Below are 22,693 nucleotides of genomic sequence, written 5' to 3'. Positions count from 1 at the left end.
GTTTAAAGCACCATCTCTCACTGTATACAGTAACTGTAGCTATTGTTAGTGGGGCAAAAAAACATTTTTTTTATTCTGCTGTAATACAAGTTTTCAAAATTTACTTTGATTAGATATTTTAGTGTTTTACCCTCAAGTGAATCCCTCAGAAATGTAGTTTGTTACCACCTGCCAAAAGAGAAAAACACACACCGCAGCTCATAGTTTTAGCATGTTTTAATGGAGACACTGATTAACCTTAACCTGTGATGAGTACATTAATTTCCATGGTTTTCCGACTCACAGCCAGACTTAGAAAAGAAAAAGAGGAAGTATATCAATACGTAGCGGTTGCAAAACTAAAGTACATTATTTACATTCCAAAAACAAAAATGAAAACAGTGCCATTGTTTCTTAGGGATGGAAGTGAACACTGAGGCCTGAAAATGACAACTTGTATTTTTGAAGTATGTCCCAGAACGACTTGGCGATCCGACTCTGTTGTGGGCTGTCTCCGCCTTGTCAGAGTACAAACAACATTTTAGTAACATTTGATATCTGTTACAAAAACGAGGCAAAAAAACAGACTAAATACTCAAATGGACCAGGAAGGAAAATAGTCCTGATCTCAGCAAGTCTATTTTTTTCTTTATTACAAAATCATTAGACTCAAAGTCCCACACCCCATTGCAGCAGTGAAGCCATGAGAGGGTGTTTCTCTTTTCTTTTTTTATTGAAGTGCGTTGACTGTCTGCTCCCCCTTTGTGTGACTGCACTAAGCTATGCATGCGAGTCGTTTCCATGGCACCAGTGATGAAGCCCGCCAGGTCCTGTGCATCAAGTAGAACAAAGAAGAGCACAACACTTTAGGTCCCAGTCACTTCCTGCCTCGTTATACTGGTGGGGGTACAGGAGAGTTGAGGTGAAGGAGTTAATTAGGGGAGAAGGTGAATCTTCCCTAGATGAGCGTTGAGGAGCGCAGGGGCAAGAGGGCAAATAATAATCCTATCTAAAACACAATACACAATACTGTGGCCGACTGGTTTGCCTGGCATCAAAAAGAGACCAGGGTAATTCTAAAGAGAAACACACTGACTTCCTGTCATGCCCGTGTGTTTTACGTCAAGGGGGTTAAACTTTAGGCTTATAGGGATACTAATGCAGTAGTGCATGAACGAAAATAAAAATAATAACGCCTTCTGTTCAAATATCTTTAGACCACCAGTTGCTCCAATCAATAATAAAAAATAAAAATAATAATAATTAAAATAATAATGCTTCAACGCAGGACATTATTGCCTAAGGCATGATTCTATACATTATTTTCATTACATACTTTTGTGAGTGTTTGACAGAACAATCCTTGAATCTGCTACTTTTTTGTCAACAAAATAAAAAAATGAAAAGAATGTACAACTTGATTATAGTAGTTTTGTGTGCCTTTGTCCTTTTGCCACGTTTGATTCTTTTTCACATTTTTGACTCCAGATACATATATACTTTTTTTTCCTTTTACAGCTTTAACTCGTTGGCGATTTTTGAAGCGATGTTCTTGAATGCGATGGATGTTCCCGATATCCGCTTGAAGCGCACGCCGTTAAGTGAGAGGCGGGGCAGCTTGCACACCTCCATCTCCCACTGGACCAGGCTCTCGGCATGGCCGTCACCGTGGACACAGAGGAGCAGGAAGCGCTCACGCTGCTCGTAGTCACAGTTGTTGGCGTCCAGCACCTTGCGGATCTCGCGCATCATGTCGGTGGGCTCCATGGCCGACGTGGTCTTCATGCTCCAGGTGAAGCGCAGCGAGCGCGGTTTGGTGTCTCTATGATCCTCCTTCTGATCCCCAGACATGTTACGACTGAGAAAGAGTGAGAGAGAGAAGTTTTAGTTAAGAAATTATGTTTGCATGTGTGAGTGAATACTACAGCTTTTTAGGTATATATATCCTGCATATTGGCTGTATTAACATAAAGGAACTCCTTGTAGATTTACAGTTAATAACTGTAGCCCCTCTGTTTTCCACAAATGCAAAGAACCTCTTAATCAGACACAGAATCATAAGCATCCAAACATTTAAACAAACAGTCATGACCCTATGTACAGAACCACAGTCTTTACTGAAGAACCCTAAAGGTACCCTCTTTTTCCTCTGTAACAATCAGAATACGTGCCAAAATGCAATTGCACTTGATCTTTTTATAAAAAAAAAAATTCGCATTATAAGCTCCACTTAAAATCCTTTAATTTTCCCAATAATATAAACAGATGCGCTTTACTAACCCAAATAAACAGTTTTCAGGAAAGAAATCATCCAATCATTTTTTTATTATGTTAACTTAGCTTGGATTTACTGGACTCTGCACCCAGCGGCAAGACCTGCTGAATTAAAAGGAAATCATGGCGACATCCCTGTTCCTTACTAGTGTTGCATAATGCGCTTTATAATCCGGTGTGCATTATGTATAGAAATAGACTTTCATTGATGGTGTGCCTTATAATCCAGTGTGCTTTATAGTGCGAAAAATATGGTACACTAAAATTTATTGATTTATTTATCAATTAAGAATGATATTCAAAACCAAATGCCGCATTTGTGTCAGAATTTCAGACATTGTATTCCAATGTGTGTCGCTGTGAATGTTCGAAAGCAAATCGCAATGCACAGAATTGCATTTAATCTAAGAGCAGTGCGGTATTTGTGCAAAAATTAAATATAAATCACATAATCCAATCAGAACCCACTACTGAACTTGGGCGGGTATGAGAAACCAGTCAGGGTAAAACTTATGAAGGGGAAGCGTCACATTAAAAAAATAAACCAAACACACCCAAACGAATCCGGGCTCCAGACAACCAACTGGAGATTATTATTTTGCAATGCATTTTGCATTTTAAGTGCAATTCTGACATGAATTCAGTGTTTGGTTTTTGGTTGTATTGTTTTTTTAATAAAAAGATCAAGTGCAGTCAAATGAAATGTAATAGTTTTTTTCCCCCATTTAATTTTGGAACGTATTCTGCATGTTTGCTTTTCAATTTGGCACCAATTCCTCTTCATAGTTTTGTAAAGTGTAAAGTACATATACATCTCTATGGTAGGTGTATCTATTTAAAATTAGCATATATATAAAGGAGGTGTACCCAATAAGCTGATAACTGGGCAGACTCTGTGTAGAATTAGATGATTAGAATGATGTTTATCAGTAGCTGAGAGTGTAATGAGCTTGTGTTAATCAGTAAACAATTATCACTGATTAACAGAGCGTGGCCCTGATGGGCGCAGTGATAGCAATACTGTATCTTACAACAGAGAAACATCCACACATGCACAGTAGTACACCATGCAGGAACACAAACACCACCACACAAACATCTGACAAACATGCAAATCCACTGAAACAGAAGACAAAAATATGCTCACAACAGAATAAACAGTTTACTGTGTCAAATAATAATAAAAAAAATCATATCACTAGAGGATATTGCAGTTACTGCTGATTTTTAGTCAAGGCATTTTATTGTATTGGGATTCATTTTTCATTGTGATAAATGATATCTAAAGCATATCTGAGAATATGCTGGATTTAATCAGAAAAAAATTAAACCAACTGACTACCATTGTCATCACAGAAAGTGTAATTAGTACTGTGTAACTGAATGAAGTGCAGCACATTTTACAGAATAAAATGTATTTAAATTGCTCTAGTGCTTAATTTGTGTTTTTTTTAGAAGCTGACGCTACCAATGCATTTTCATTGCCTATAAAAACATTATGTAATTTGATTGTAATACCATTTTTCCCATTGGTATGTACTGCTATGTCCATAGAATGGGAAAAAATACAGGAATTAACATCACATTTTCCCTGAAATTAATGATACATGTCATTAATAATAATGCAAACTGTACATCAATTATTAAAGAACAAAAATGGAATTTTGTAGAAACAATTTGTAATTTGGTAGATATTTGTTCATGGTAAGTATGAACAATTAGGAATTTTCTTTGTATGAAGCAGCAAAAAAAAATATCTTCAACATTTGATATCGAAAGAAACAATGCACGTCCTGTGTTGTGATTATTGGACACAGCAATGATCACAGTGTGTAGAAATAGTGTTTAAATAAAATGTAATAAAATTTAAATAACTGTAGTTTTAGTTAGAGATTAGTAAGAATCTGACACCATGTTAAAATATTATATTAATTATTGTGATACAATTTTTTTTGTATCATGTTGCCCATTGTTATATATTGCTATTTTGCTACATGCATAGAATGGGGTCCCCAGCACTGGCTGATATTAAAATAGCCTGTTTACACCAAAATAAATGTCAACTATTATAAGCAACGACACAACAACCAACAGACACCAGGGCTAAATAATCAGGTCATGCATGACACTGCAACCCTGTGATTTGTCCACAAGGTGGCAGCAGAGGAAGGGAAATGGCTTCAGCAAAACAGAGCTGAGTGACAGCTGGAAGACATGCCCTAATTCAGACATTATCCACCTAAGCTTGGGAAACTGTGCAGCCACTGTATTGTTTTAGTGTCTTTCAACTCTATTTCTTGTAGAAGTAAAGCACCTCCACCCTGCATATTTAGTATGTTCCCTGATTTAACAACCCGATTCAACTTCTTCAAATTACGAAGCTTTCAGAGATTAAGAGTGTGTTTTTTACACCAGGGAAACATTTAAATATGCAGGACAAAGGTGCACCAGGACCCTGCAACTGAATTTAATTACACTAAGGTTGCACAATAGTGGAAATAGCGATTTTTGGTGTTTTGCGATATACAGTGCTGAAAAAAATGTAAAGACCACTTTAGTTTCTGAATCAGTTTCTCTGATTTTGCTAATAATATGTATACATTTGAGTAAAATGAAAATTGCTGTTTTATTCGATAAACTACAGACATTTCTCCCAAATTCCAAATAAAAATATTGTAATTTAAAACATTTATTTGCAGAAAATGGCTGAAATAAGGAAAAAGATGCAGAAATCAATATTTGGTGGAATAACCCTGGTTTTAATCACAGTTTTCATGCATCTTGGCATGTTCTCCTCCACCAGTCTTACACACTGCTTTTGGAAAACAGTCGAAAAGGCACTCCTGGTTCAAAAATTTAAGCAGTTTTGTGATCATCCATCTTCCTCCTGATTATATTTTAGGGGGTTTTAATTTCAAAGAAACTCATAATTTTTAAGTGGTCTAATTTTTTTCCAGGGCTGTATATTGCAATATTAAAAATACAGGAATTAACACCACATTTACACAGAAATTAATGATCCAAAGGGTCATCACTAAAATGCAATCTGTGCATCAATGATTAAGGTAACAATAATAGTATTTTGGAGCTCCATCTGTAATTTGGTAGATATTATGTAAAATATGAACAGTGTGAAATTTACTGCAAACAATTTATGACACTGCATGTACTGTGATGTGATTATTGTTCGATGCTGAAACGACATATTGTGCAGCCCTAGATTACAGTGGGTAGAAATAGTGCTGCCCCCCTCGGGGATCGCTCCAGCTCTGCAGAGGCTGTGAATAGGGAGCACAGTAAAAGATACACAGATAGATAAATAGATAGAGAGAAAGTGAGTGGATGGGGAACTGCGTGTAGCTTCAAAACTAGAAAACTAGAAACTAGAAAACTCTGGATGTCCTGCCTCACCTTGAGCCCTCATATCTCCCATTTCTCTCAAACTCTGTTGGAAGTCTTTAAACCAGGACAAAAGAAGAAGAAAAGTCAGAGGTAAAGAAACTAACAGAATACAAATTTAAAATGGAGAAACTCAGCATGTATCTCCATGTACAAATCCCTGTGTGGGGAAGAAAATACTGCACTATACAATATGTGCTTTGATAACCAGAGAGTGATATAAAATTAAGTAAAATAAAAATAAACCAAAAAAATGTGAAAGGGGGAGGGGAAAGGGGTTTTCTGCTAGTCAATGATTCAACTTCCTGTTCTAAATGTATCACATGCAGTGCCAGTTGTTCTTTTTGGTATGCCCTCCTTCTGACTCTCGCAGAATAAACTGTAAAGAAAAACCAGCAGCAGAACAGGAAGAAGCTTCACGTTTTTAAATGACAAGGATTTTTTATCATAATTCAAAACATAGAGATAATAATCCACATGGTATAATAACAAATACAATCTAGCACACACAGATTAGACAAACATTCACAGCTGATTCACATGCATTCATAAAAAAATAAAAGAAAAAAGGTTTTTGACAATGAAAATGCAGTGAGACACAGAAACAGCTGGAGTGGAGATTAAGAGGAATCATACAAAAGGAATTATGGACATTGGGCTGGATTAGAAATAACAACATCCCTTAAACTGACTAATAAAAAACTGACATGGGAGCTACAGCTTATCATTTTTCTTAGTACAGTTCTTAGCGTAGGAATTTGATAATTAGCAAGTAATCATTAGTGCGGAACATGTCTAGCTCATTCTAGTCATGGGGCACTATATGGATCAAACTGCAACTTGTCTGTTCAAATTAATGTTTGTATTTATTATTTTCCCCCGTTGTACCGCACAGTTTGTGTACTGTCACAACCCAGCAGTGTGTGTTTCTGTATATATATATATAATTATCATTAGTTACAACAAAGCATTAATTATCATCATTGTATTTCAAATCATCCCTGAATTTTCATACTGGTGCATCACTATCTGGTATGCATGTCTGGTGGCTACAGAGTAAGAGTGATGAGGCTAGGCTAGATGGGGGCTCCAGCACTAGGCACAGCTGAACTGGCAAAATTCAGCAAAGCTCATGTGCTTTAAAAGAAACATACAAATCTATACTGGGCTTCTCAAAAATAGTCCATATATTCTTACGCAAAAAATAAAAAATCAAAAAACAAAACTGTCCCTGACTTGTAAAATTCTAAAAAGTGCTCTTAGCTATAAAACCAAGCACCAGTAATGATGGTATGTGGGTGTATGATGAAAAACAAGAGGGACAAATAAAAGAGACAGACAGATCCATTCCATACTAAAGGGAAGAAATTACCTGCTTTAACAATGCTAAATCATTCTTTAGGGATTTGCACCGTCTGTGCACAACTGTGGTTGTAGGAATTTATCCCCCAAGAATTAAAAAGAAAGGACAAAAAGAAGCTGACACTGTGTGACGTCCAAGCCCTTTTATAGTGGGATTACAAGGCCTTGTTTAGGAACACTCTTCCTGGACAGATCTGGGGAGAGCTGACAAGGGCAGGTCAGAAGATTTGGGGCACACTCTACAACTAGGGCAGGATACTGGAACATCAGAGCAGGGCCAGAACGAGGGGGCAGCGTCAAAGCGAGTTTTTCAGTACCTGAACTCCAGAAATGCTGTAAAGAACCATCTCTCAATCGCCACATCTGTCAGCGGCCAAATTTAACGCCCAGTAGGGTGGCCTGAATTACACAACCAACAGTTTGTTATCTCAGCGTGAAGAAATATCCAGGTCTGATGTTACCCAAGTGCACTGAGGAGGTGATTCAGAAGTGAAACAGAAAACCTACAAATAATACAACTGTCACAAAGAATTTGTTAGCTATCAATATACAAATCATAGCAACAACCCACAGTATCTTCATCCGATCCCGCAGTATCAGATCTCATGCCATAAACAGCTGTGGATGTGAAAATCATTCATAAATGTGACAAACATAAAAACATAAAAAGAGAAGTGTATAATAAAACGAGAGATAAAAGAAGAGCTCGTTTCCATCCTGTGGAGGCATGCATGAGTGATTAGTAGAGCTTCTGCTCAGACGGTTTCTGCCCGTTGCAGACTGAGATGTCAGGCATGCTCGAACACACTCCGATTACGGCGCGGTGTGGAAGGGGGTGTCAAAGAGTGAGCATCAGGCAATTAATTCAGCACTTTGCCACACTTTGTTAAGAGTTAAACTCCAGTATTAAATTAAAAGTCAAACGTGTTGGTTAACTGCATACAACGCCGAATTGAGAGTCCTACCTTTTGGTAAATCTGAATGACATGTTTCTACAAAACAAACAAACAATGCAAAAAAGCTTCAATCAAAATCTAGAGCAGGAAGTGTAGACAGCGCCACAATAGAAAAAGCTGTTTAAAATAAATAAAAAAATAATGATTTAAATAACCTATTTTGGTTTACTGGAATGAGATATGGAGAGACAGTGTTGTGATGGAATAAACTAAACTGAAATAAATGAGTATGTTTGTAAACAGGATGTTGAAATGCATGAGGTCAACAGTTAGGGTTTAGTTTGTGTTGAGCATGAGAATGCATAAAAGAGCATCGAGAAGCAACACAAACAAGAACATGAAACTGCGTCTATTTTTCAATAAGGGAAGCAGGCAATATACGGGAAGCCTAATATTAAGTTCAAAGAATATAATATCAAATATACAATCTGTAAACATCTGGATAATAGAGGGGACAAGGCACTTACAAATGAATTTTACAGTAAGGGAAGCACTAGGTTGAGCAGCACAGCTCCTAATGCTGTATTACTTTCATTATAAATCATTATAATGCCATTCCAGTGCTGTGCCAATGTAATTCAATTTGATCTGTTCTGCATTCAGAGTATTCAAAAACCACATTTATAAAAATACAATTAATCATGTGCTTCAGATTAAGAGCTAGGATAAAAGAACAGTGTGGTGTGCTTACCTGCGTGTGAGTTTGGAGGTGAGCTTGGTGAAGAGATTTGTGGAGCCCCTGCTGCGTGACTGGGACAGGGGTGTTGCATCGTGGGACAGGGTGGGGGAGGCAGGTGGTCCGTTGTAGGTGGCTGTACGTCGCTCCCTCAACTGGCCTCCATGGAAGGTACTACGACTGGCTGTGCCTCGTGGGAAACGTAAGCGGTCAGGCGGTGTGGCGCTGCTGATGCTGTGGGTGGAGGCTCCGGGGTTTCGCTGGCCAGAGGCTGTAGTCGTACTGAAGAAGAGCAAGTCAAAGGGGTGGTGAAACTTTTGCAAGGATTTTGTGAACTTGTTGCTGCATACATATTTAAATGTTAGAACCCTATATAGACGGGGACCCAATTTAAAACATGACTATAAAAAGAATGCAATTGCTAGTTTTAATGAAATAAATAAATAAAACAATTGCTGCCAGTTCCCAGAATCCAAACACTTGGCTCACAACCTTTCCTTCCTGTAAGCCACAAGGCCACAGATAAGGACACACTCACTTTGATCATTTCTGTGCAAAATGTATGCATGAAACCAGGGGGAAGCAAATCCTCTGAGCCACTTCAGCCTCAATTTGTATTCCTGCACGTCAGTTTCTAATCAGTTTCCTGTGTACGACTGCAGTAAAGTCTTGGGCTACTCTTGACCTCTTTATCAATTTCTTGTACATATGCAATCTTACACACAAGAGATCTGAACTAGATTACTAGATAACTACAGATTGGACACTATACAGGTCTTCAGAAACCACTTCAGTTTATGAATCAGTTTCCCTGATTTTGCCATTTATAGGTACATGTTTGAGTAAAATAAACATTGTTGTTTTATTCTATAAACTACAAACAACATTTCTCCCAAATTCCAAATAAAATATTGTCATTTAGAACATTGATTTGCAGAAAATGAGAAATGGCTAAAATTACAAAAAAGATGCAGAACTTTTAGACCTCAAATAATGCAAAGAAAACAAGTTTATATTCATAAAGTTTTAAGAGCTCAAGAATCAATATTTGGTGGAATAAACCTGTTTTTTAATCACAGTCTCCATGCATCTTGGCATGTTCTCCTCCACCAGTCTTACACACTGCTTTTGGATAACTTTATGCCACTCCTGGTGCAAAAATTCAAGCAGTTCAGCTTTGTTTGATGGCTTGTGATCATTAATTTTTCTCTTGATTATATTCCAGAGATTTTCTATTGGGTAAAATCAAAGAAACTCATAATTTTTAAGTGGTCTCTCATTTTTTTTCTAGAGCTGTATGTCCAGTGTGTAATGAATTAATTCTAATGCTACATTGGTACACGTTGTACCATTGTTAACACAGATGTGCAAATGGCTCACTGGAGCAGACAAGCATGAACCTGCTGGCACTATACCTAATGCCATCCATTAGCTAAAGGGGTATATAAAACCCTCCAGCACTAAGCTGTAGAGCAGTGGAACTGTGGAATGATGGTGCTCCTTTTGGGATGAGCTGGAGAGCTGGACATGAGGAGAGGTGGCTATCATCCAACATCATTGCATCTGAATGCAATCAAATCCTCACAGCAGCGCTCTAAAATCTAGTAGAAAGCCTTCCACGGAGCATACAACAAAAACTAATTTATTCCTTTTTAACACCCTTGATTTCAGGACAACAAATGCCCCAATACTTTTGTCCCACAAATAACATCTGCTTGACATTTCTTTTTAATTAGTCATTCAAACACATTATCAGAACCATAAGCTTCACACTCTTAATAATCTGTATTAGACTGTTATTCAAGTTAAAAATACCTAACAAGACATTCACACAACATTGCAGCAGTTATGAATAGGTCTAATCCTTTCCACTGCTTTACACTATATTAGTGACATTTATATCCACTACGAGTGGACAGTAATAAGTAGTGAGTTTAGTGACACATGAGAAGTTAGTATGGATGGTCTGAGTGGAACGAACAGAGAGGGATCTTCACAGACTGGCTGCCATAGATTAGACAGTTCTCTACTGGGTGAGTTGCAGGTGGAGGGCTGTTACAGAATCATAGACGCAGACAGCAGAGAGGTCAGAGGGCGTTAGAGGGGTGAAGGGCTGGGTAACGGTCATAAGTTGAGACAGACGCGAGGATCGTGTTTACTTAGGCCTGAAGAACTCAGCAGCGCCTTCACTAGGGGGCAGAGCAGAGCGGCAGGTGTGGCCCGAAGCGGAAAGTGCCATGGCCTTCTGGTGCCTCAGGCGGACCGAGGCGGACGAGGCAGTGAGGGCTGCGGTGTACGATGTCGGACTCGTGGCAGCACACGCTGACATCTCGTTCAGGCTGGCAAAACGGGTATGAACCATTTTAACAAATAAAACAGGAACAGTAAAGAATGAACAGAACAAGAGCAAAGAACAGGAAGAAAAGAAAGAGAGAGAGAGAGAGAAAAACTGCTGTGACCTTTTCATAATGAAGCCTCCGTTTTTATGAGGCCAGTATTTTGGAAGCAGTAGCTGAGCGGTGCAAAAGAAGACGGTGGAAGAGCATGGCCGTCAACACAACACTTACATATCACTAGATAGTGACTGCGGCTCCAAAGCTTTTATCTAGCTTAAAGCACATCCAGTTTAAAGTCTGGAGCACAACTGGGAATTGATGTAACCAATGGATTTTATATAATAAGTGTACAGTGGTATCAGGCTGTCCTGGAAACACTTTACTGTTTTACTGAACTACGAGCTCAGGATATGGCGAAACCAGATTAGTAAGTGAGATCTTAAGAATGTTCCTCATTTCTGTAACTGAAAAGCTATTAATGTGTTGTGTATGTGAGCCAAATAAAGACATTTATTATTATATTACAGCTAAATATTTACAAGTTACCATTAACACACAGCTCTGGCTATGTCTTGGCTGGTGAAACAGGAAACAGGGGAAATCGGTATAAATGGAAGCTTTGTGTAAGTGTACAACTTAAGTCAAAGTTGGAGAGGAGGCATACAAAGCTTCCAAAAAGCTTACGTGTAGATGATGTTGCAAATAAACAGAAATAAATGCTTGTGAGAAAAAAAAAGTTGTGGGGGATGGGGATCAAATAAAGAGAACTGGTTCCTCTTTCTCTTATATCACATGCAACATGTGACTGACATGTGGGAGGTGCTGTTTGTCACCACTCAGAACGACTGGTCGGGTCAGGACCCTTCACCTCAAGAAATAAACTCACCTGTTTTCTTTGCCGTTCTGGATGACAGCGTGGCGGTCCCCAGCACTACGATCACTACAGACGTACGTGTTTCTCCTGGTCATCCCGCCAGACACAGAATTACCCTGCAGGAAAAGAGAAAGCATTGTAAATTCAGCACAGAATAGAGCATCATTTTTACTGGTGTTCTCATAGAGTAAAGTGCTGTAGTGTGTAAAAAAAATAATTATGGGATGAATATTGGATATCATATTTGTTTTTTGAATGGAACTAACTAACCCCAGGAGTGGTAGAGCCCTTCTTGCGGTCAGGAATGTCGGCCTTGTTTGGGTTGTTGGCGTTGCCCAGCAGGGGGCTAGCCGGGGCCATGCCACGGCTACCAGAAGAGTTAGACTTGCGTGGCTGAGCAGTGCTCTCCTCTTTGTGCTCACCATCAGGTGTGGTGGTTTGGCTTCTTTTAGGGTAAGCTGTTGCAGGAATGGCTGGACCAGCTGTAGAAGAGAGGAAGAGACCTTGTTCAAAAAATGTCCTGAAGAGTAAAGTCCTAGCTAATGATAAGCCTAGGAAATGCAGAGCTCACCCTGGTCACTGTAACGCCGCTGTTTCTGGTTGGAGATGCTCCTCTGGACTTTAAGGTGAGACGGTGACTGGCCGTTATTGTGCTCACTGTTTGGTCTAGCTTTGGCCAGAGACAGGTTACTGCTGGAGCTCGAGTCACTGGCCTCCAACTGAAAATAAACAACCAAAAAATACATTTAATTACTTTTCACAATTTCATTTATTTCAGTCAGCTTTCAGTTATTTGTGCTGGAGAATAACACTCTGGTACATGGGAATACATGCTCTTTAAAATGTTCAAAAATATTAAAGCATCTTGAAACAAAAAAGATGCATTAAGGCTATAGAAATTGTTGACAGAGAAAATGGCACAGTGAGGTTACGGTGCAGTTTCCTGAAATTCAGACACTGTGAGGAGTCACGTGGAGAATCATGTGACTAGCCGTCAGCTACTAAAATCTAACAGGGTAAGCAAAAAAGGCAGACGATTATGAGAACTACTAAATGATATATACGCACAACACCACAACAACTTTTACTGCAATGTGACATCAGGTCAACATTCATGAAAAAAATAAACCATTTAAAATAAAAATGATTTTCCTTAAAACATAACAAACAAAAATTCTACCTACTCAGTCTGAAACATCTACACGCAGATATAGCTTTCACTGTGTTCTGAATCAGCATGCAAGTGACTTCAATTGATTTCAGATCAAAAATGAAAATTCTATTGGATTTCAGTAAAATGTTTTCTTTTTTTTGTTTGTTTGTTTCTCTTATCCTTTTTGACTTTATAACTTCATTAAAAGAAAACCTACTAAAACAGGTTGTTCCACATTATTAAGCAAGTCACAGTTGTTGTGTAATATGGAGAGGAAGAAAGATCTTTCTGAAGATGAAAAACATAAAATGCTGCAATGTGTTGTAATAATTATAAAAATAACTGAAATTTCTTAAAAACTAAAGCAAGAGTTTGTGATTAGGAGCACAAAGATATTGGTCCAGATAAAGGCTTATTAATGGAAAGTTCTATCAGACAGATTAAACAGCATTAAATGGAGGCTATAAAATAAACAATATTTTTTAGCAGCAAAGAGTTACTTAAAGCTGCTGGTTTTCTGGATTCTCAAGATCCTTTTGTTGCAGGATCCTCCAGGTGCTGGCAGTTGGTTAAAACTTTATTTCTGCATCTAACCAAAGCTCACAATGAGGAATGTTTGCAGTGGGACACCACAGTAATATGAATGGTGTGGTTATATGTGGAATTATATGCACTGTAAAAAATGACAAGCCTGTTCCAACAAAACAGTGATGACAGAAAGTAGGTTGTGAAGCACTCATTTGAGATGTAATATTAAAAAAATTAAGGGTCCCTGCGTAACAATATTACCTCTGCCCCATGGCACGAAAAAAAGAAAAAAAAAAAAAAAGAATTGAGCCTTTCTAAAATAAAACTATTTTGTTGAAAGACAATAAACTCTACCAGCCTGCAAAATCACATCTGACTTATAATTGCCCTGAAGGAAAAATGGTGTGTACATGACAATCCCATGGAGGTACATCCTGAAAGTGTCCCAATTCAATAAATCTATTTCTATAGATGTGGACAGTACTTTACAGCAGCTCTAGGATATAATCCTGACATCCTTAAACGAACTAGAGGTAAAAATAAATTAATATATACCTAGGCCATGTAATGATCATGCTTTTTTATTTGTTTAATATATTGTTATATTTATCCAGATAAACATAATCATTGTCATTTTATGACCATTTTATATCCATGATATAATGATAATAAAATAGAACAATACTGCAGTTACTCCCTATTAATTAGGAATGCAGATTTAATAATTAAAAATATACACATAATAAATGATAAAAAAGTATTTCTCCAAAATAAATAAAAATGAAAACGACTGTTTTTAAACAAAATTACATACTGGCTTATATTTATGGTCTCTCTCTATTTGATAAAAAAAAACATAGGGGAGTATTGAGGTCAGAAAAATAAATATTGAAAGTATATCCATATGTAGCATGTTAATGTAATGATCATGAGAAGCCTGAAAAAACACTCATACACATGTTTAGAACACCAAACCCTACTAAAATGGGTTTAGAATATGACTTATCCATTAGTCACCACGTACCTCTGAGGGCTTCCTTCCTAGTAGCAGGTAAGTGGCGGTGATCTCATCGTACTTCATTCTGGTCAGAGACTCATGGATTTCCTCACGAGAATAACCCATCCCCACCATTATGTCTGCAAAACACAACACACAGCGTTATATGATGGCACATGCCTTAAAGATGTGCAAAAAAAAAAAAAAAACTGACACTAGAATTTTCTTAGATCTTAGCACAAGTCATTGATCCTACATGCTGTGATACAAAGAACAATGCACAGTGCATGTTGAAAACTGGAACAAAATAAATGATATTGAACAGATATCTAATATATTAATATGATACACTATGATGAAACCTTCATAAAAATATAATGTTAAAGTATTAATATTTATGCTAAAATATGAGTATTAATATTTAATATTTATGAGTCCTCTCTGGTGAGAATGGGTAATTGCGACGAGCAATCCGATTCCAGGTTATGTTCGGTCAGAGAGAGAGAGAACGCTCAGTCAGAAACTTCACTCCTTCGTTTCTTTGGTTTTACTATGAGTGAATGAGCTACTGAGCTCTGAGTTTCCCCTTCTGAAGTCTCCATTGCTCCACCAGCCGCTCACGTTCAGTAAAACTGAGCTGGATCCTCTTTTAGAGGATGTACGTGTGACGTAAGTATGTAAAGACACGTGACGTGACCAGAAGAACTTCCATGAAAAGTGACCAGACAGCCCATTTTTTAGAATTAATATAATAGTGTTAGCAGGGATGGTCGTTTCAGCACACTGGTACCATTAAACACAATATTTTATCCCTTCTCCACTCAGAAATGCTCCTGCTTTCAGTTTAGAAACAACATAACACAGACAGCCACCTTAAACAGGTAATCTGCACAGCAGACACAGTATTATGTTATGTTTTTTTTTTTTTTTTTTGCATAAAATGCTTTAGAACAAATCAATATTATGTTATATTGACCAAACCTAGTTCTGTCGAATTTTTACTTTTGTATCAAGCGAGTTGTAGCAAGATATGAACAAGTTAATTTGCCTTATATGATATTGCACATCTGGCAATGTTACTTAAGTGCATGTACACATTGTAATGACAATCCTGAACTTTTTTTGAGTTTTCATCAATGAAAAGATGAAGCTCATCATACTGATTTAGCTATTGGCCAAATTATACATGCATACATACTTTACAAATAAGGGATTAACTTTAAGTGGAGCTAAAATCATTAAAAATATTATGTACATTCTGCTCTTGACTCATGGTTTTAACTTCAACTGAAGTTAAGTGTGAAGTCAGAGGCAGACTAATTGAATCCTAGATCACTGCACGAGTTGACTCAGCAGTCACAGGTTCAACACAGCAGTAATCCCAGGACATGGAGAGCTGTTTCTGGATCCATCAATGCTTTGAAGGGCACAGCAGCAGTGGAAAGTACAGGGTCTGCCTGGCCTAAGCACCATCGACCCTTACATCACTCAGATGGAGCTATGGCCTAGGGGCACATTAAGCACTGCCAGCTTCACGTTGAGGAAAGCATGTCAGTCTAATGTTTTGGTCTAAGCTGACGAAAAAAAAAGCATATACATGCACAGAGACACGTGCATCAGTGAGGCTCCTAACAGAAAGTTGCACAACACAACAAGGCCAAAACATCCAAATCTGTGGTTTGACCCAGGACTCGCTATTCTGACTCAACTTACAAACTTTAATAGGTTTCTGAAGCGTCACATGATGGTCTAAAACACAGTTAAATCAAAGAATAATTACCACCCCTTTGTTTATGTCCTGGGATTACTGCTGTGTTGAACCTTTGTAGTTTTTTAATTACATACTGTAGTTCTGTATCTGCTTCTCTGTATACTTTATTATTCTCCTCCTCTTAAAAGGATGACCACCTCAGCGTAAAGATTATTTGGGTGGTGGGTCATTCTCAGCAGTGTGATTAATCGCGCTTGTTCTTCTTAAGACACATTTTTATGGTGGACATTTAAATGTAAATAAAAAAATTGAGTGTAATAAATGTAAAATGCAATTATATTTATATTAGTGGTGTCAATTAAAACTCTAGTATAATCTCTTGTATATTTGGGGGGCGCAGAAGAAATTGGATAGAGGACATTGTCTTCCTCTATCCAATTGGTTGTAAGGATTTCTGAATCAGAATGGGGGGATGGGGGGCATTTAAATTGGCTGGGGGAAGGGACAGGCAGATTACAGTGGAATTTGGGGACAAACTTGGTGGCGTAATTAACTTGCATTAAAAAGTCTTGCTGTAAATAAGTCTATTCACCAGAGAATGACATGAAGAGCTTTCAATTATTGAAATTAAATCAACTCTCTAAAAGGGAACTAAAAAAACAACTGAACCAATTTTCCTTTCAGTTCAACCAATATATACTTATGTAGTATTCATTTTTTATTCTTTACAGTGAATAAGCTGAAAAAGAGAAGTGGGTTTGATAGATGAGCTCCCAGCCCAGAGGAAACGTGACTTCTGCCTTTCTGTTCAAAACAACAATAAGGTGGTAGTTTACAGAGTGAAACATACAAATGATGACTGCGCTTATATCATCCAAGTCATTGTGGACGTGCTGTGGTTTTAGAAAAAACTAAAAGATGTTTGGTGCTGTACCTATTCTCTTCTGGTCCGAGATGTCAAGCTCTGGTTCCACAAAAGGCTTGAGTTCATCCTCCTCAAAGCCAGCATTGATCCATCGGTCCTTCATAATTTGCTGAAGAAGACACACAAGACTGCATGACAGCATCTGTCCAGCTTGTATATATTAAACTTTCAGGGTGACTCAGGACAGAGGAACTTAACCAAACACAAGGGACAAACCAGGCGGGATGTTTTCTCATTTCAGTGGAATTAGAGGGGGATGTTTTTATGCACAAGAACTGTTTGAACTGCTTAACATACAATGACTGGACACAGGACACAGGACAAAATGCAGCTTTAACAAATGCTACACTAAAAGTCAGTTCAGCCAATGCATGGAAGATAAAATAGGTTTATTCAATTTTACAAACACAAACATGCCTCAGGATATGTTGGACACATGCTAATGGTGGGGTTGGTGGCAGGTCTGCTAGTAGTTTAAACACATTATTATTATTATTTCTTTTATGGAACACAGAACACTTCACTCTCTGCTGCTCACAGTTATGTTTTATTTTATTTAACACACTTTTAGTACAGTTTCATCCAAAACAATGAAGTAAGGAGTAACAAAGTACACATGTAAACACCTCAGACCTGAGATTTACCGTATTTTTCGGACTATAAGGCGCACCGTATTATAAGACGCACTATCAAAGAACGCCTATTTTCTGCTATTTTTCCATACATAGGGCGCATCGCATTATAAGGCGCGTTAAGTGACACTAGAAAGGGTGCCTATATCAAAGTGAACAGGGGTGGCGCCATGTTTCCCTTCCCCCACCGGGGGTGGTCGCTTGCCGGTGGAGCGTCTCAGTATACAAATCTAGCTATTTCAAAGTCAAACGAGTGCTGGATATTAATCTACACAGATTCCTCTCCTGAAAACTGTTTATTTGGGTGAGTAACGTGCTTCAGTTTATTTACAGTAAGCTTAGATTTCCAGATGTCCACTAAAGCTTGCTGCACCAGCGTTAGCATAGCTATCCGCTAGCACGCTAGCTAGTCACCTAAACTAGTAAAGTTAACCCAAACTTAAACGACAGTGTTACACTGAGTAATCCTGCGTGTTCTGGTAAGACAGTGAGATATTAGCTAGCGATTCGTCCCCCGTAGCTTGTTTTAACACGGTAAACAAGCAGATTACAGGCTGATAAAACTCACCTCTGAGAGAGTTAGCGCTTAGCATCTAGCTAATGCTAGCCAGGCAAAGCAGCACAGACTTACAGGCCGATAACTCACCTCTGAACGGTGAACGCTTAGCGATTAGCATCTAACTCTAATAATACTGCTCCAGCAGTATTAAAAGTGCTAAATTTAGAAAATACTGATCTCTGAACAGTGAAAAAGCTAGCTAGCTAAGCGGTTAGCATCTAGCTAATGCTATTGCTGCTCCAGCCTCGGAGCGGCACGGCTCTGCACGGAGTGTGTGTTTACTGCTCCTTACACCTGACAGGTAAAATTTAGATAATACTGATCTCTGAACAGTGAATAAGCTAGCTAATGCTATTTGCTGCTCCAGCCTCGGAGCTGCACGGCTCTGGACTCTGTATAGCACTGAAACTCTGTATAACGCTGCACGGAGTGTGTGTTTACTGCTCCTTACAACCTGACGAGTAAAATCCATACAAAAGGCGCACCGTATTATAAGACGCACTGTCAATTTTTGTGAAAATTAAAAGTTTTTAAGTGCGCCTTATAGTCCGAAAAATACGGTAGTCCCAATCCCATTTCACCCCTTGGCCCTAGCACTATTCCCATTTCACTCCTTTCTCTTTTGAAAACAAGTGGTAAGGGTACAAAATAGAAACGGGATTTGGCCTTAGTAACACTCTTCCATTATTTAAAAGCTAAAGAGATGTTTTGTTAGCTGTGCAGTGTTTCTGCATGGTGGCATGTCCACTGGCATGCAACCAAACTTAAGACCACAGTAGGCATAGGTGACTGAGCCTGCAGGACACCAGCCTTTTTCCCACATTCCAAGTCTAATGACTTACACTATCCACTGCCTCTGGTGCTGCAGCTCTGATTCAGTGAGTATGTATGCACTGGTCAATGTGAACCATGATGACTTGATGGACTGGTGTTTTTAAGCAAGCTGCCAGTGTCATGTACAATATGAATCATGTGACAGGAAGCATGGGGGTGAGAGGAGTGTTCAGGAAGTGGATGGCAGTGTGAAGTTCTAAGGAAAGATGGTTTTAGGGGGTTTGTAATAAAAACTAAGCATATTTACATTTTCGCCGTCTTCTCTCACCTCAAGTGTGCCCCGCTTGGATGGGTTGAGCACCAGGAAGCGCTTGAGGAGGTTTTCGCAGTCGGTGGACATGTAAAAGGGGATACGATACTTCCCCCTCAACACTCGTTCCCGCAGCTCCTAAAGCAGGAACACAAGAGCCGCATCAGTTGGCACTGTACACACTGGAAGAGTCAGGACCTTAAAACACACTATCTTATGCATGTTAGTGTTAGTGCCTGATTTACCCATTTACTACAAATCTAAAAGGGATTGTTAATAATTTAATTATTTGTATCAGGCGGTTACATTCACACAGCAAAAATAAAGGCAAAAAGAATGGCAGTATACATTCCAATTTGAGCCACTCTACTTTGTGGTATTGAAATCTGATTAAAGCTTAGATTCTCTGCCCAAACCAGATACGACCTGAGGCCTGACCCGAACCCGAACGGCCGAGATTTTTTTAACCACTTTTCTTTGGGCTGGGTCAGGTTGGGCTCTGTTATTGACAATTTTATTTAATATAAAGCTATGGTGTGATAATCACAATATAGCTACATACAACAAATCAAACTGTGTTTAAAAAAAAGTTGCACAAGTTATAATGTTCATAATCACGCAGCTCTGGAACTGCGCAGTGAGTACTGCACACGTCAGCTCCTCCGCTTGTCCGTGCATTAACTTATTGCAGTGTTTTGTACTGAGGCTTTTTGCTTAAAATAAAAAAATAAATAGTTCAGAAAGTGTTTTATATTCTAAAACATTGATAATTATATTAGATCATAAAGTGTTTTATATTCTTAGACATTGTTACTTATATTAGAGTAGATGGGGAGATTCGTTCTTAATAAACATTGTTTGTAAATAACAGGTCTATGCTTCTTCAGTGTTGCAATGTTAAAAACATCATTTTGCACAGATTTTGTTTATTCATTCAAACAGCCCAAATTTATTTATAATTTCTTTTTTCTAGAAAAAATACCAGGTTTAATTCTGGCTCGGGCTCACAAAAACAGTTTATGGGTCAGGTCAGGTCAGGCCAGGTCGGGCCGGGCTCAGGCAGAACGTACACGGGCTTGGGCCAGGTCGGGCTGGATTTTTTGGGCTTAATCTTAGCTCTAACTCTAATAAATATTTGATTTAGGAAAATGTGACTCAGTTTGAACAGCCAGTTTACTTTTACATCAAGAGGAAGGAAATAAGGCGGTGGAAAGAGAACAAAATGCATGAAAGCAGTGGGTTAGGGGTTCGGTAGTGGGATATGATGATAAGTCACAGACCTTAAATATTTGAGTAAGGTCTCCCTTCAAAACAACATTTAGGAGATATATATCGAAACCACTCTGTTTTTAATGAAATGGCAAAAAATGTCCACAGGAAGTCAATAAAAAAGGAAAATAAAAAAGCTTAAAAATGAAGTTAATTAAATTAAGGAAACAAACTAAACAAGTGTTCGAGCATCAGAATATCATCGAAACATTGGTGTGAAAATCAGATCTGGACCACTTTCACCTGCTGTGTGAACATAGCCTTAGTGACCTCACAAATAATGGCATGCTGACCTTTAAGTTCTGGCCATCAAAGGGCAGCGAGCCGCTGACCAGCGTGTAGAGGATGACTCCCAGGCTCCAGACGTCTACTTCAGGTCCATCGTACTTCTTGCCCTGAAAGAGCTCCGGGGCTGCATATGGCGGACTGCCACAGAATGTGTCCAACTTGTTGCCCAACGTAAATTCATTACTGAAGCCAAAGTCTGCTATCTTAATGTTCATATCTGCATCTAGCAGCAAGTTCTCTGCCTGGAAGTGAGAGAAGGAGAAATCATGAGGATGTATTCAGTTGCAGTGTGTGCCAAAACTGCTACAATTTCACATTAATTATGGGCACAAAAAAACTAACAGCTAAATCCAGCAAAAGAAAAGCTCAGAGGTCTACTTTACACATATTATGCATACAGTACGTCCTCACTGAGGGAAGAGAGGAAAGAAGACAAAGCATATCATGTATGCATCATGTAACAAACTGAAACAAATAAAGAGGGAGGTGTTGGTGTTTCCACCTGGCTCCCCAGACATGCTGCTGTGAAACAGGCTTAATCTCATGCATCATTTAGGAAGCACTGCCCTGTAAGTATGGCCTGTAGCAGAGCATAGAGACTGGAAAGGAGATGGCGTTTGTTAAAACAATTATTTCACCCATTCATTCCTAGATCTTGCTAAAATGCTGGAGTTTAAAATTTAATCACTCTTAGTGTGGTTAAAAAATAATTTGAAAATCATAGACAGGATAATTTTTAGATAAGAAAAAATGTATTAGTATTTTTTGTTACTGCTTCTTTTGAATTAAAGACCTGTTTTGACACCATGAGCTTGTGTTTGTATTAGTGAGATGTTTTGGCATGGTTGGTTCATTTGTAAAGCTGACTTCTTGTTTGACATGGTCAGTTGCTTCTATGTCACAGACTAGACAGGGTGGAGTCACATGACTTCACCACATGTAGTAAGTTTTTAAAGGAACAGCACATACACATAAAAGAAAGCATAAACAGAATATATATAAATGCATACATGCATACTCCTACATTATATAGATGTATTACACACAGAGTGATCTATTTTAAGCTTTTATTTCTTTTATTGTTGATAATTGTGGCTTAAGTCAGTCTCTCAGAAAATTAGAATAATACATAAGACCTGGTACTTTTAGCAGTGTGGACAGTGTGCCGACATCTGCATCTCCATGAAAGTTGTCAGCAGAGGGAATCATGAAGTGCTGTTAGATTTTCTGGGAAAACACTGCACTGACTTTGGATTTGATAATATAACACAGTGGATCAACACCAGCAGATGACATGTCTCTCCAAACCATCAGCGACTGTGGAAACTTCACACTAGACCTCAAACAGTTAGGACTGTATGTCTCTCCACTCTTCCTTCAGACTCTGATCCCTTGATTTAGAAATGAAATGTAAAATTTACTGATGGTCAGTGATGGTTCAGAGAGACATGTCATCTGCTGGTGTTGGTCCACTGTGTCAGTGCTTGACTATATATATATATATCTGTTTATGCTTTCTTAATAATATCAAGCTTATGGCATACTGCACATGCTCTTACCCATAGCCATACATTTTTAATCATACTATCTAACCACTAAATTAATCATGCTATGCAGTGAATGCAGTCTAACCCTACACCTTAAAAATCAAAGCTGCTTCACATGTTTCTTTGAGTGAGGCCACAGACGAT

At 38.4% G+C, this 22,693-nt stretch overlaps 1 protein-coding gene across 18 annotated transcripts in view; it reads right to left on the bottom strand.

Moving 5' to 3' along the window:
* Positions 1-201: 201 nt before the first annotated feature.
* mark3b (MAP/microtubule affinity-regulating kinase 3b) overlaps positions 202-22,693 on the bottom strand; it is a 58,410-nt gene continuing 35,918 nt past the window's right edge. For 2 of the 18 annotated variants that reach the window (XM_022664115.2, XM_022664095.2), the window contains exons 8-19: positions 21,008-21,244; positions 19,464-19,583; positions 17,180-17,279; positions 14,562-14,674; positions 12,428-12,575; positions 12,127-12,338; positions 11,869-11,972; positions 10,806-10,985; positions 8,662-8,928; positions 7,980-8,006; positions 5,665-5,709; positions 202-1,837 (exon numbers count right to left, since the gene is read on the bottom strand). In XM_022664115.2, the coding sequence (XP_022519836.2) occupies positions 1,492-1,837; positions 5,665-5,709; positions 7,980-8,006; positions 8,662-8,928; positions 10,806-10,985; positions 11,869-11,972; positions 12,127-12,338; positions 12,428-12,575; positions 14,562-14,674; positions 17,180-17,279; positions 19,464-19,583; positions 21,008-21,244 (1,899 nt within the window). In that variant the 3' untranslated portion in view covers positions 202-1,491. The other 16 variants (XM_022664110.2, XM_022664088.2, XM_022664164.2 and 13 more) reach the window with 13 other exon arrangements.

This window comes from Astyanax mexicanus, chromosome 1 (genome assembly GCF_023375975.1).
Source record: "Astyanax mexicanus isolate ESR-SI-001 chromosome 1, AstMex3_surface, whole genome shotgun sequence".
Taxonomy (NCBI): Eukaryota; Metazoa; Chordata; class Actinopteri; order Characiformes; family Acestrorhamphidae; genus Astyanax; species Astyanax mexicanus.
This window is presented reverse-complemented; position numbering and strand designations above follow the sequence as displayed.